This window comes from Limanda limanda, chromosome 13, assembly GCF_963576545.1.
Source record: "Limanda limanda chromosome 13, fLimLim1.1, whole genome shotgun sequence".
Taxonomy (NCBI): Eukaryota; Metazoa; Chordata; class Actinopteri; order Pleuronectiformes; family Pleuronectidae; genus Limanda; species Limanda limanda.
This window is the reverse complement of record NC_083648.1, coordinates 4,572,565-4,586,173: the sequence shown is the minus strand read 5'-3', so window position 1 is coordinate 4,586,173 and position 13,609 is coordinate 4,572,565. Positions and strand designations below refer to the sequence as shown.

The 13,609-nt window shown below is 46.4% G+C and overlaps 1 protein-coding gene across 1 annotated transcript; it reads right to left on the bottom strand.

The window, feature by feature from the left end:
• Positions 1-358: 358 nt before the first annotated feature.
• mpz (myelin protein zero) lies at positions 359-13,260 on the bottom strand. Its single transcript, XM_061085027.1, has 6 exons — positions 13,215-13,260; positions 11,758-11,924; positions 9,386-9,599; positions 8,240-8,369; positions 7,771-7,813; positions 359-445 (listed from the first exon to the last, which is right to left on the bottom strand). Exons 1-6 carry the CDS (start codon positions 13,258-13,260, stop codon positions 359-361), a joined length of 687 nt encoding a protein of 228 aa, XP_060941010.1.
• Between the last annotated feature and the right edge of the window lie 349 nt (positions 13,261-13,609).

The window sequence follows — 13,609 nt, the reverse complement described above, 5'->3', positions numbered from 1 at the left end:
CTCTTGCCGTCTCCTCAGTAGACTTCCCACCCCCCCCCCGGCCCCCCCCCCCTGCCTCTCTGTGGGCGTGTTATTTGAAGGTGAGCTGGTCGGCGAGGCGGGACAGGAAGCCGGGACCTGTGGACCTCGCCATCCCTCCCTCGCCGCTGGGCCTCTGTTCCCCATTTTTGCGGGTCAGCTCCAGCTCGATGGTCATCAGCACCCGGCCCGGACCCTCCTCCCCCCCCCCTCCGACGACGACCCTCTCTGTCTTCCTGGCTTCGGGCCGGGCCTTCGCCTTCGCCCTCGCCGCCGCCCGGCGCCCGGGCTGGAGGAGCCGGCTGACGAGGCCGGCGACGCCCCAGCCCCGCCCCGTATCCTATTTCTTATCCTTGCGCGACTCCTGCTTCTTCTTCTCCGAGGCCGCCGCCTTCACCTTGGAGGGGTCGGCGGGAGGAGCAGGGCCCTGTGGGGGGGGAGGGAGAGGGGGTCGGGGGGAGAACAGGGGAGGAGAGTCACTTCAGGAGGAAAGGAGCGCGAGGGAGACAGAGAGAGAGAGGTGTGGAGGGGATGGAGGGGTGAGATGGGAGGAGTTACAGGTGAGAGGATGAGAGGATGGGCTTAGAGCAGGATGGGCGGAGCTGTGTGAAGAGGAGAGAAGAAACACATTTAGGAGGAGGAGAAGAAGAGAGACGTACGGAGAGACAGAGACGGGTGAGGAGGAAGAGAGACAGTCCTTTTAGGGGAGGGGGTAGCAAGTGAGGGGGGGCGGAGTCCAGAGCTGTAAGGGGGGGGGTGACAAAACAGGTAACCATGCGTTAGGATGGGACCCAGTGGCACCTGTGACAACTGAGAGACAATAATCAATAACACACACACACACACACACACACACACACACGCGCGCACACACACACACACACACACACACACACACACATTCACACAACTCAGTTTTAAATGTAAATTGATCAATTCTGATGTTTCACTGATGAATATTTTGAACTAAGATCCAAAATCTTTCATTTTTACTAATTGTAATATTTTAATTCGTGTTTTATTGTCTTCTATTTAATCGATCTCTATTCTATTCTTTTTATTTACCTGTATTTATTCCGTAATCATTATTTTGTTATTTATGAGTATCTATAATTGCATAAAGACTATCAGCTTAATCAATCATTTAAATACTGGTGAAACACTGACCAGTGTGATGCAACAGCATAAATTAAATCCATAAACTAATTAAAATAGTATAAATCTATATTTCTTCTCATTTTCCATCGTGCAGGATGATAACTGATTGGCTGTCGACCTTCGTCAAGCATCTGCAAACATTCATCCTCACACTAACACTTACATAATTCACCCATTCACTCCCACTCATTCTGAATATTGTCTGTGCAACGTCTAAAAACATCTTGAGGAAGAAATCTATACAAAGGACGAAGAGGAGGAGGAGGAGGAGGAGGAGGAGGAGGAAGAGGAGGAGGAGGAGGTGAAGTGAGGCTTCAGCTGAGCACAGCGAATCCATCAGGAGGGAAGGGACACAGAGGAGATCGGGTCAAGGCAACAACAACCTGCACTTCACTAAGCTGAGAGTTCACCTGCTGAAGTGCCCAGGTGGAGAATCCTGATCTGATGAAGCTTAACGACGCCTCACTCCACCTGTGTCATGGATTCTATAGAACTGTATATCTGTAAATACACAGGTTGAAGTACAGGTCTGTGATACTGTAGTAAAATGTAATAAAAACACGAAGGAGCTGAGACACTCGACTGGATTTAAAAGATGGACGACGTGACAGCTGCACAGAGGTGAAGCCAAACAACTCCATCACCCCCTGGTGGCTGGCTGCGGTAGAGGTCGTAAACCCCATAGATATATATATAAAGAGTGGTACGTACTTTTTAAATAACCATAACTTGCTCAATTATCAACCGATTTTTAAACGGTTTGGTTTGTTATAATCGTCAGAGATGTAGATATGACACTGCATAAATTATTAAATTTTTTAGAAAATAACATAATTATTCACAAGTATGCAGTGTCATATCTACATGTCTGACGTTTGTAACAAACCAAACCGTTTAAAAACTGGTTGAAAATTTAGCAAGTTATGGTTATTTACCACTACCAACACAATGTTATGGGTGAGCGGGCTGCCTCTAGCAAGATGGCCGCCATGTGTGGACGTTCGTCTCCGTTGGCCGGCAACGCAGACGAGACATCTAGCCTTTATATAAATCTATGATAAACCCTGCTTCCTCTAATTAACGGGACATGGGTCAAACTAAAAAGTCAAAGTACTCGTTAAATATAATTAACTCTAAGATGATTTCAAGTCATCTTCCAGCGCTGCTCGGTCACGCCGCTGCTTCCATCTCTGACATCATCCACACGGTCCTGTCACTTAGAACCAGGACTCCATGGGCCCGGCTCAACACTGAGGGTGATGAAGTTTAAAATAAACTTTCCCTACAGATTCATAGGGATTCAGCGGTATCTGAAAACTGAAAACTGATCTCACACTGTGCATTAAAGCGTCTGGCTCACGATTGGTCGACGGCCCTACGCTCCCTGATGGAAGCATCCAGAACATTCTGGCTTCGTTTCTGGATAGCCAGCACATGTCGTCGTCCATCTTGACCCTCAGACCGCGGCCGGCGCCCCCTGGAGGCTTCCTGCTGAAGCTGCGGCTAATAATACCCCAGTGATTACATTAGAAACAATATCATCTGTACCGATGCTGCGTTCGAGAGCAGCTCCGGCTCGGACCCGACAGTGATGGAGGCAGATGTTACAGATGTTACAGATGTTACAGATGTGACCGGCGCCATCCGGCCGCTCATCCCACTTACATACTTCTTCTCCTCTCGTGTATCACTGCATTGTTTACCATCACGCGGCCCACGGCTAACGAAGGGAAACACACTGCAGCTGCAGAACCCCCCCGCCTCGTTACAGGAGGAGCCGCGAGCACTTCAAAGAGAAGGTGGGTACAGTGGCAGAACAGGAGGGGAGGGGGGGGGGGGAGGTAGATAGGCTGGTAAGTGGCCGAGTCCCCGGCTGCATTCTGGAGAAATGAGACACTGACAGGACGAGAGGAGAGAGAGATGGAGAAGCAGATGAAGAGTGAGAGGAAGAGATTTTCTGTCTGGAACCAAATGCTGATCAGAACCCAGAAGAGGAGAGAGAGGGAGAGAGAGAGAGAGAGAGAGAGGGGGGGGAGAGGGGGATACTGGAAAGAGAGTGAGGAAATGTTGTGGTGGTGGTAATAGGGAGGAGGAGGAGGAGGAGGGATGACAACCAGAGCGAGAAGGGAGAGTGAGAGAGGAAGAGGAAGAGAGAGAGGGAGGATTTACAGAGAGATGCTTCGTGGTCAGCGAGGAAGTCAAAGGCATGAAGAGGAGGAGGAGGAGGAGGAGGAGGAGGAGGAGGAGGAGGAGGAGGAAGAGGAGGAGGAGGAGGAAGAGGAGGAGGAGGAGGAGGAGGAGGAGGAAGATGCGACTGACTGGAGGGAGACAGGGGACCGGATAAAAAGAATGTGAAGGAGAGAGTGAGGGAGGTGAAGGGGGAAAGAAAGAAGAACGCCTGGACTGTGTGTGTGTTTTTATGTGTGTGTGTGTGTGTTTGAGCTCAGATCGATACCGAGTGCACTCAATTATCATTCCAGTACAGAGTGTGTGTGTGTGTGTGTGTGTGTGTGTGTGTGTGTGTGTGTGTGTGTGTGTCTGTGAGTGTGTGTGTGTGTGTCTGTGTGTGTTGGAGCTTCCTTAAGCGTGTCGCTGTCGGGTGAACTCCTCTCTCCCACAACTCCTCCTAATGGGGAGTAGCACACACCACAGGGTTCCTTTGTCTCTGTGTCTCACCCACTCCCTCCCTCACTCCCTCACTCCCTCACTCCCTCTCTCCCTCACTCCCTCACTCCCTCACTCCCTCACTCCCTCACTCCCTCACTCCCTCACTCCCTCTCTCCCTCCCTCACTCCCTCCCTCACTCCCTCACTCCCTCACCCACAGTGAGACCTCATAGTGAACAGGAAGAAACGAAGACTCTGAGGCTGATACAGAATCTCGTGGTGTCAGCAGATCCTAATAAGAGCGATTTGATCAAACAACCACTTATGAGCTCGCTCTAAACTCCCCTGGGCGCCGTGTGTGTGGCGAAGCTACAAGAGAGGGAATCTGCTCCGAGGAAAAATACAAAAAAAAATTTAAGAATAAAGCAAGTGTGTGCTGCAGCTCGGGAGGAATCTGTGTGTGAGTGTTTCTTTTTCCTCTCGAAGCTACGTGAGACTTTGCAGGAGAGAGTAACTGTAAATGACAATGTTGTCAAATATCTCAGTGTCCTTTTTGGCGGCAAAGTTATTTATTCATATATGCACTGTCACCCAGCGCCGGCGCTCGAGAGCAACTGACTGCAGCTCGAGAGCAACCTGACAATCAAACGACAGAGGAGAGCCACGGGGGGGGGGGGGGGGGGGGGGGGAGTGAGGGAGTGAGGCTCCGGGGAAATGAGAGGGAGTGTCTGAGGTGAGAGGAAAGGTCGCCCCCTAGGGTCAGGCTGCTTCGTCTTTAACGTTCACCTGCGGCTAAATGACTCATCGTCATAGAAACACCTTTAATATTCAAACCTCTTGATACTTTTGGGTTGGGCTTATCGTTGTAAATCTGCTTTTTGATCCAGGGAATAAAAACCGCCCTCAACTGGAATCCCTTGACTCCTGGTTTTCACGGATAAATATTTTGAGATAAAATCCAAATTCTTAAATTTTTACTTTAATTTTGTCTTATGCACATCACTAGTGGATGTACTAGAATATTGTAATGTGTTTGTCTTGTGTTTTGTTGACTTCTATTATATTCTATTTCTATTCTACTCTTTTTTTTTTACTGTAGTTATTCCGTAACTGAGCTGCTGTCATATAATTATTTCCACGAGTATCTATAACTGCATAAAGACTATCAGCTTAATCAATCATTTAAATACTGGTGAAACACTGACCAGTGTGATGCAACACCACAAATTAAATCCATAACCTAATTAAAATAGTATAAATCTATATTTCCCTTAATTTTCAGTCATGCAGGATGATAACCGCCCTGAACTGGAATCCCTTGACTCCCTTGCTTTTTGCTTTTTGCTTTTTGCTTTTTGCTTTTTGCTTTTTGCTTTTTGCTTTTTGCTTTTTTCATTTTGCATTTCACTTTTTACTTCACTTTTTATATCTTTTATCTTTAATCTAGATATGTTTATGTCTAAATAAATGCCACCTTGTATAAATATTAGAAAAAGTGAGTAAATAAGAAGTAAATAGTGAGTAAATATATATTGTTTTTTTATTAGTATTATTGTTTTTCTTGTGTGTGGTGTATTTATTGTGTTTTTATGTTTCTATGTTCATTATATGCACCAATAACCAGAGCAGATTCCAGGTAGGTGTAAACCTACTTTGCAATAAAATACCTTCTGATTCTGCATTTTTGCATTTCACTTTTTACTTCACTTTTTATATCTTTTTTCTTTTATATTATTTTTATATAGATATGTTTATGTCTAAATAAATGCTACCTTGTATAAATATTGGAAAAAGTGAGTAAATAAGAAGTAAATTGTGAGTAAATATATATTGTTTTTTTATTATTATTATTGTTGTTTTTCTTATGTGTGGTGTATGTTTTTTTTTTTTTTTTTAAAATAAAATATATACATTTATTATACTGTACACTAAGGAATTTAATTTCAGATCCTCATCAAAAAATACAAATAACAAACCCTTATTTGAAATTCTATTCTCTGACGCGATAATCTGTAAGTAACCTACATCTATAACACTAATGAAGTGCATTCATTGACCTTTTACAACATTGACTTTTCCTCTACTTCAGGATGAACGATGCTTCATTTTACAGATATAAACTCTTTTGCAAAGCATCGATTGAAAGTACGTGTGTTGTATTTATTGTGTTTTTATGTTTCTATGTTCATTGTTTGCACCAATAACCAGAGCAGATCCCAGGTCGGTGTTAACCTACTTGGCAATAAAATACCTTCTGATTCTGATTCGACCCCTTTTTCTATTTGTTATCAGCATGCAACGCGTACAGTGGATTACAATACACGCCTGCAACCATCCACCCCCCCCCCCACCACCACCCCCCCGACGTCACCACAGAGTAATCAAACACGACTTCCCTCGGTGCCTTGTGTTCACAAAAGAATACAAGTCACCAACATGTCGGATTAATCCTCGACTCGAGGCGCTCACGCTCCCACGAGGACTCGGAGCAGAGAGGAATCGCCCCGAACGCTCGGCGTGCAGCGGCGTAAAAACCCACTGATAACAGCCCAGACCATAATAGGCCCAGTGATTTCCATTTGACTCCCAGTGAGTGAAATCAGCAGCTTCCCTCCAAACACAGGCCCATTGGATCCTGAGGGAGCATTAGCGCTGTGACCCGGCCGCGGCCATTTCACAGTCACTGGTTTGATTTTTTTTGCCCCCTGGCTGTTTACCAGTGCTGTGCTGCTCAGCCCCCCCGAGGTGGCTGGAGGAGGGGTGAGGGTCACAGAGAGAGAACAGCCTTTAAAAAGCACCGCCGCCGACTCGGAGACGACGCTGGAATCCTAACCGCCTGCACGCCGTTCTACCAGCGCTCGCCGGGCAGAGTGTGAACGACATGTTTTATTGTTGTTGATATGCGAGAAGGGAGACGGCGGACATGTTGGAGCCGCTTGGAAAGGCATCGGGGGGGGGGAATGCGATTATGGAACTGTGCCGTTATGCACTGTCATATTGGATGTGTGCTATTGTGTGGCGCCGGCGAAACAGAAAGGATGAAAACTCATTCTGACACAACGTTCACTGTGCAGAACAAATATTCAAACACTGAACGTCGCTGTAATCTGTCGTCATGAAGGTGACAGGAAGCAAAGCTGTGGCATCAAGAGGATGTGAACATGTTGTGGCGTGTGTGAGGAGGAGGAAGAGGAGGAAGAGGAGGAGGAGGAAGAGGAAGAGGAGGAAGAGGGAACATGAAGGAAGGAGGAGGAGGAAGGAGGAAGAGGAGGAGGAAGGAGAATGGAGGAGGAGGAGGGAACATGAAGGAAGGAAGAAGAGGGGGAAGGAGGAAGGAGGAAGAGGAAGAGGGGACATGAAGGAAGGAGGAGGAGGGAGGAGGGAGGAGGAAGGAGGAGGAGGAAGGAGGAAGGAGGAAGGAGGAAGGAGGAAGGAGGAAGGAGGAATGAGGAAGGAGGAAGGAGGAAGGAGGAAGGAGGAAGGAGGAAGGAGGAGGAGGAGGAGGAAAGAGGAAGGAGGAAGAGGAGGAGGAGGAAGATGAGGAAGAGGGGACATGGAGGAAGGAGTGGATGGAGGATAAGGAGGAGGAGGAGGAGGAGGAGGAGGAGGAGGAGGAGGAGGAGGAGGAGGAGGAGGAGGAGGAAGAGGGGACATGAAGGAAAGAGGAGGAGGAAGGAGGAAGAGGAAGGAGGAAGAGGGGACATGTAGGAAGGAGGGGGAGGAAGGAGGAGGAAAGTGGATGAGGAAGGAGGAAGGAGGAAGAGGAGGAGTAAGGTTGAGGAGGAAGGAAAAAGAGGGGACATGAAGGAAGGAGGAGGAGGAGGAAGGTGAAGGAGGGAGGAGGAAGGTGGAAGAGGGGACATGGAGGAAGGAGGAGGAGGAAGGTGGAGGAGGGAGGAGGGAGGAGGAAGGAGGAAGAGGGGACATGGAGGAAGGAGGAAGAGGAGGAGGAGGAAGGTGGAGGAGGAAGGAGGAAGATGGAACTTGCCTGTCTCTGCTGTGATCCCTCCTTCTTTTTCTTGCCAGATTTGCTGAAGGGAACAAAAGAAAAAGACAAAGTCAGAATGTGGAATCCCTCTCTCCCTCCCCAGGTCCCCTCTTCTACCAGCGGCTGGGGAGAAGCAAGGCGACGGGTCCATCCTCTTCCTGAAGGAGTGGATCATCCACTCACACACCTTCGCTCCATCACTCTGAACCCTCTCGCTCTGGACCCACGACCCAGGAAGCGTTTTTAGATTAAAGTGAGATTAAATCTAAATGAGATTAATCATCCTCCGTCTCTCTCCAGCCGACCGATTCCAAACATCTAAGCCCAAAATCATAAGATGGCGTCGCTCTGCAGCTACGTCCTCTTGGCCACGCAGGAGTCGGTGCCAGGGATGGGCTCCGGCCTCAGCTCCCGTCCCTGGCACAGACCGGCCTGGCACAGCCCCCCCGACCACAGGCCGGGCACTGACCTGACGCTGAGGCTGAAGACACGGCGAGCGACCAGGAACCTCATCAGGTAGTAGATGACCACGATGAGCACCAGCAGGCCCAGCACCGAGCCGATGATCGCCCCGGTGATCACGCCAGCCTGGATGGGGACTGTGGAGGAGGAGAAGAGGAGGAGGAGGAGAAGAGGAGGAGGAGGAGGAGGAGAGGAGGAGAGGTGGAGTGTTAGAAGGTGGAGCAGAGAACACTGTGAGGATAACGAGGAGGAAGAGGTGGAAAACAGAATTTCTACGATGCTAAATATTGAAAATAAAGTTTGGCTCAAGTTTTAATGACCATTTTGAAAACTCTTCCTTGAATGCAAGAATTGTGCAAACAAGATAAATCCATAGTCTGGTTTCGAGTCTGGATATCTCTTTTAATTCATAGTTATAGTTACAGTATTAAGCCTCAATTACACTTCTTTGCCATAAGGGTTTGATATCAACATCTTAGGAATCATTGCCAATTTGTAGGGCTGGGCAAGTTAACTCGTTTTAATGGAGTTAACTCAAGTGATGAGTTAACTCGATTGTTTATCCGCCAATTATTTTCTTTTTTCCTGTTCTGCAGCAGTCAGCAACAGACTTTCACAAAATAAAAGCCTGACTTTCACAATAAAACAATAAATAATCAAACCTGAGTGAATGCGAGATACAATAATTGATTCACTCGAGTTAACTCCATTGAAACGAGTTAACTTGCCCAGCCCTACCAATTGGATGATAAGGTGGAGTTAAGGTGAGAGTAAGGACAGTGTAATGTCCCTGATGGGATGAGCTGGAAGACGATGAGGGAGGAAGAGGAAGAGGAAGAGAAATTGGAGAAAAGAGGTGAGGCAACGATAGCGATCTCAAATGGGAGCGAGAGATGAGATTGTAATTGATTTAATTTCCATTTAACGGGGGGGGGAAATGGGAGGAATTCCAACAGGTCTGAGCTCAGAACTCGCTCGAGTCAGACGCTCGGCGTAAATTGAGATTTGTTCAAGAGTTTGGAAATTATTGTTTCTGCGATTGAGAACAGTTGGCTTCCGACAAAAAAACAAAAACATTCACCATAAAGCACCATATGGGCTCGGTGGAAAGTGAAATGTGCAGCAGACATAGATGTAAGTTAATTTACGTCACCTTTTTCAAAGACCAGCAGGCGCACGTTGGAGGGCCGGCCCACGATGTCGGGGGGGTTCTTGGCGTCGCAGGTGAAGGTGCCGTTGTCTCCGTAGTCCAGGTTCTTCAGCAGGATGGAGCCGTCGCGGCGCCCGGGGTTCCCCACGAACTCCAGCCGGTCCCGGAACGGACCCTTGTTGTCCACGTAGGCCGCGCCCCCGGTGTAGTGGAAGATCTGAGAGAGACAGAGCGGACGTGTTAATACATATCTTATAATATGGTATAATATTAATCAACTTTATTCATATGGCACCTTTCTTACAAAAGTGCTTTAAAGGATGAAATACAAGACTGGAACATGAGCAGAGAACATTGATATCATAAAGAGAATTGTGTGGATGGATAAATAAGATTAGTTTTATATTATATTAAGTTATATATATTATATTGAAATTATACGCATAGTAAAAAACTTTTTTAAAATGGGAAAACATCACAGATTGAATCTAGAGTTCAAAGAATTGATTGTTTTAATAAGTGAAGTGTAAACAAGGTAGGAGCGGATGTGTTACTGTAGATTCACCTTCCTGTGGTAGTTCATATTTAATACATATCTTATAATATGGAATAATATTAATCAACTTTATTCATGTGGCACTTTTCTTACAAAAGTGCTTTAAAGGACGAAATACAACAATGGAACATGAGCAGAGAAAATGTATATCATAGATAGAATTGTGTGGATAGATAAGTAAGATTAATTTTGATATCATAAAATAACCCAGGTATTCTACACACAGTAGAAATGTTTTTAAAATGAGAAAAAACATCACAGATTGAATCTAGAGTTTGAAGAATTGATTGTTTTAATGCGATTTGAATTGATTTGGAAGTGAAGTGTAAATGGGCCGAGGGGTTCAGACCTCCACAAGGTCAACTTAGGTTTAATCTTTGCTTATGAAGGTTTCATGAATCAAACCAAAACCTTTGATATGATGCGAACATATCAGGAATAAAATGTGAAATCTAAACAGACAAATACACCATGAAAACAGAAACAGCCACGTGAGACTGTCTCCGTTCAGGCGGGTGAAGGAATGAGTGACAGAAGATTTAAAAAACATGAAAGAGGAGTGAAATCTGGTTTCAAAGTGAGGCCACCGCGGGAGATGGATGGAGGCAGAGGAGGTGAGAGGAGGAGATAATGAGAGAGGAGGGGAGGGACAGAGGAGGAAGGGCCGGGGAGGAGGAGATGAAGGGAGGTGGACAGAGGGAGGCGCAGTCAGGAACGGAGAGATACGGAGAGATTAGAGAGATGGAAGAAGGATAAGAGGCAGGAGGAGTGAAATTAAAGAGCAGGAGGTGGGCGAGGGGGGAGGAGGAGGGAGGAGAGGAGCAGAGAAAGTTTGTTTTTTCTGCTCATGCAAACTTTTAGAATAGATTCAGTGCAGTTACAGAGGTGGTGACATCTTAGATAATAATCATTTCTGTTTTGTCAGATTGCATTTTTGGTGAATCTAGGCCACTCCCCCTTTCCTGACTGAATGCTTTCTGGTCTTCGAGCCCGGCGGAGGTGGAGATCTCCAAAACACAAAAAGGGCCTTTGCTCAGAAACAAAAGCCATTGTTGTTGCCACGCCAACAATCCTGTTCTGTTTGTTGCTTTTCTTCTTCTCTAATATACATTTTTTGCAACTTCTTGAAAGTGGGAATAAAAAAAGATGAACTCGGAGTCGGAGAGATTTCATCTGAGGAGCAGAGGGACCCGAGGAGGCTCCTGATGCATCTGCACTTAATGACTCAGGCTAAATATCTCACTCATCAGCTGCTGAACGCTTCAGCGGCTTCACCAGCGAGCGGGGGGGGTCGGGGGGGTCGACCGGAGCCTCTTCAGCTGCCTGATGAGAACCAGGCTGATGAGGCTGATGAGGCTGATGAGGCCGATGCGAGTGAATCAGAGGAGTGGATTTTTAAATCAAACCAAAAAGCTGACACAAATTACTACTGCACAAATTGAACATTCATCTGTAAAGATATATATTTAGATGTATATATTTTATTTTCTATTTTAAATTTTTGATATTCTATGTCATTGTTATTCTATTTTATTCTTTTTTATTCTATTTTATACTATTTCTATTTTATTTTTTTGGGTTGAAATTACTGAGCATTGCTTAAAGAGAGTGTGTGACCCAAGCATTTCATTGACAGTGACTACTTCATGTTATCTCTCTGTTCATTGGACAATAAAAATCTTGAATCTTGAATCTTGAAAGCGCAAATTTACCTTTATTTTTTACAGGTTTCTTCATTATGACACCAAACATGTGGACGTTTAACACCTGTTAGTGCACCAGTAGATATATATTAATGTGTGTTTTCTGTGTGTATTACCGAGATGCTGTCCCGGGAGCCGTCGGGCCTGTAGGTCCAGGAGAAGGTCACGTCCTCGGAGGTCCAGCGCCAGGAGAAGAAGGAGCAGGAGAGCCGGATGTCGGAGCCCAGCAGGGCGTGGCGCTCCCAGCTGGTGTAGATCACGATGGCCTCGGACTGCTCGGGAACTGGGAGACACAAACCAGGTGGAAGTTTAATTCACAGATCCCAAAAAAAAAACATTACACGCTGACAGAGGAGGAAGAAATACACAGAGAACCAGAAAGAAAATCTCCTTTTTTCTGTTTTCTACCATGAACAAATTGCAGAAAGTTTTCCTTCAATCATGAATATTGAATTTTTCAAACCCAACTGTGATGACGAGACCTTTTCATTAGTTTTCACCTTGATCTATAATCACAAACACTCAGATTTGCACTTCAGAGCCGACATCCACTCAGACGTGCACTCGGTAAATATTTACATTATTCCTGCAATATCAGTAAAAGCCGGAGGGGAACTTCATTTTCTCCATCAATATGGATCACGTTGGCTTAATGTGCACCGCTTACGCTTAAATAATATTTAATGATTGATGTTAATTTGGTTTGAGCTGCAAAAATCAATATTTGACTTCCCTGGAAAAAAATTGCAATCGGCATCTCACACAACCCACAGGGCCCCGGGGAGCCGTGCACACACACCTGCCACGTGCACACACACCTGCCACGTGCACACACACCTGCCACGTGCACACACCTGCCACCCGGAAGAACCAGTAACAACCCCCCCCTCTGTGGCCCAGTGGCACCTGAAGCCCGTGAACTGGCCACAGTTTTGCTGAGCTACATTGAAATTAATGCCCCGTGTGTTCTTGAGTTTCAGAGCTTTCACTGGAACCGTCCTCCAGCAGTTTGGCGAACCTGTCAATGGAATCAGGCTCGACATTTTTAATTAAAATCCTGACAAAAACACCCGCAAATATCTGACAGAAGGGGAAATGGAAAAAACACGAGCGCGTGTGTCTGAGAGCAGAGACTCAGCCGAGCCCTCGGTTCAGAATCATAACATCAGAGCTTTTCAACTTTGCAGAGTGCAGGACCATGGATAACACACCTGGAGAGAAAGTGTGTTCTCCACCGGTGACCTAACGGCCTTCTGGAACTAATGAACAGAGCAAATAACCAAGATATTCATTTAAATGCTTTAGTGTGATACTAATGCAGCGTGCAGGAATGTTACACTTCAGTTAAAGATCATTTAATTCACCGCTGACCCTTTTTTTTTATCGTCGTCAACTCCATTAATTTGCAGGAAAACAGGAAAAAACCCTCTTCATCGTTTTCTAATTTAACCTTTAACCTCACGTCAGGGCAGAGGAAATTTCAGACTTTTGAAACGGATGAAATTCAGATTCGGCTTCTTTATGAAATACAATGAAACAGGACATTTATTTTAGGATCTAGAATTTGTTTTACCGATTCCCAGGAGGACGACCGACGCCAGCGCCAAAACCGTCAGCATGGTGTCAGGCGTGCACGGAGCTCCAGGGAGAAACCGGTGCCGGTGCAGATGTGACAGGAGCCCGGTGGAGGAAGAGTCCCAGATGTGGAGGTAGAGAGAAGAGAGAGAGAGAGAGAGAGGAGCCGAGCGAGCGAGCGAGGATCCCTGGACAGACGGCTTCACAACTGGACAACAACACAAAACCCACTGTGCCCTGGTTTATACCCAACCACACCCCTCACCCGGGACCCGGGGCCCGGCCCATTCCTCCTCTCCACCCCTCCGCCCCTCCCCATCCCCTCCACCTCCTCCTCCTCCACCCGTTTTCTCTCCATTTCAACCCTCATTGAAACAAATTGCACACATTATC

Excerpts from the sequence above, each read along its gene's own strand:
- mpz (XM_061085027.1), bottom strand. The coding sequence starts at position 13,260 with ATGCTGACGGTTTTGGCGCTGGCGTCGGTCGTCCTCCTGGGAATCG. Across the intron at positions 8,370-9,385 it reads CCTGCTGGTCTTTGAAAAAG|TCCCCATCCAGGCTGGCGTG; the intron begins GTGACGTAAATT and ends CCTCCTCCACAG. Across the intron at positions 446-7,770 it reads AGGGATCACAGCAGAGACAG|GGCCCTGCTCCTCCCGCCGA; the intron begins GCAAGTTCCATC and ends CCCCCCCCACAG.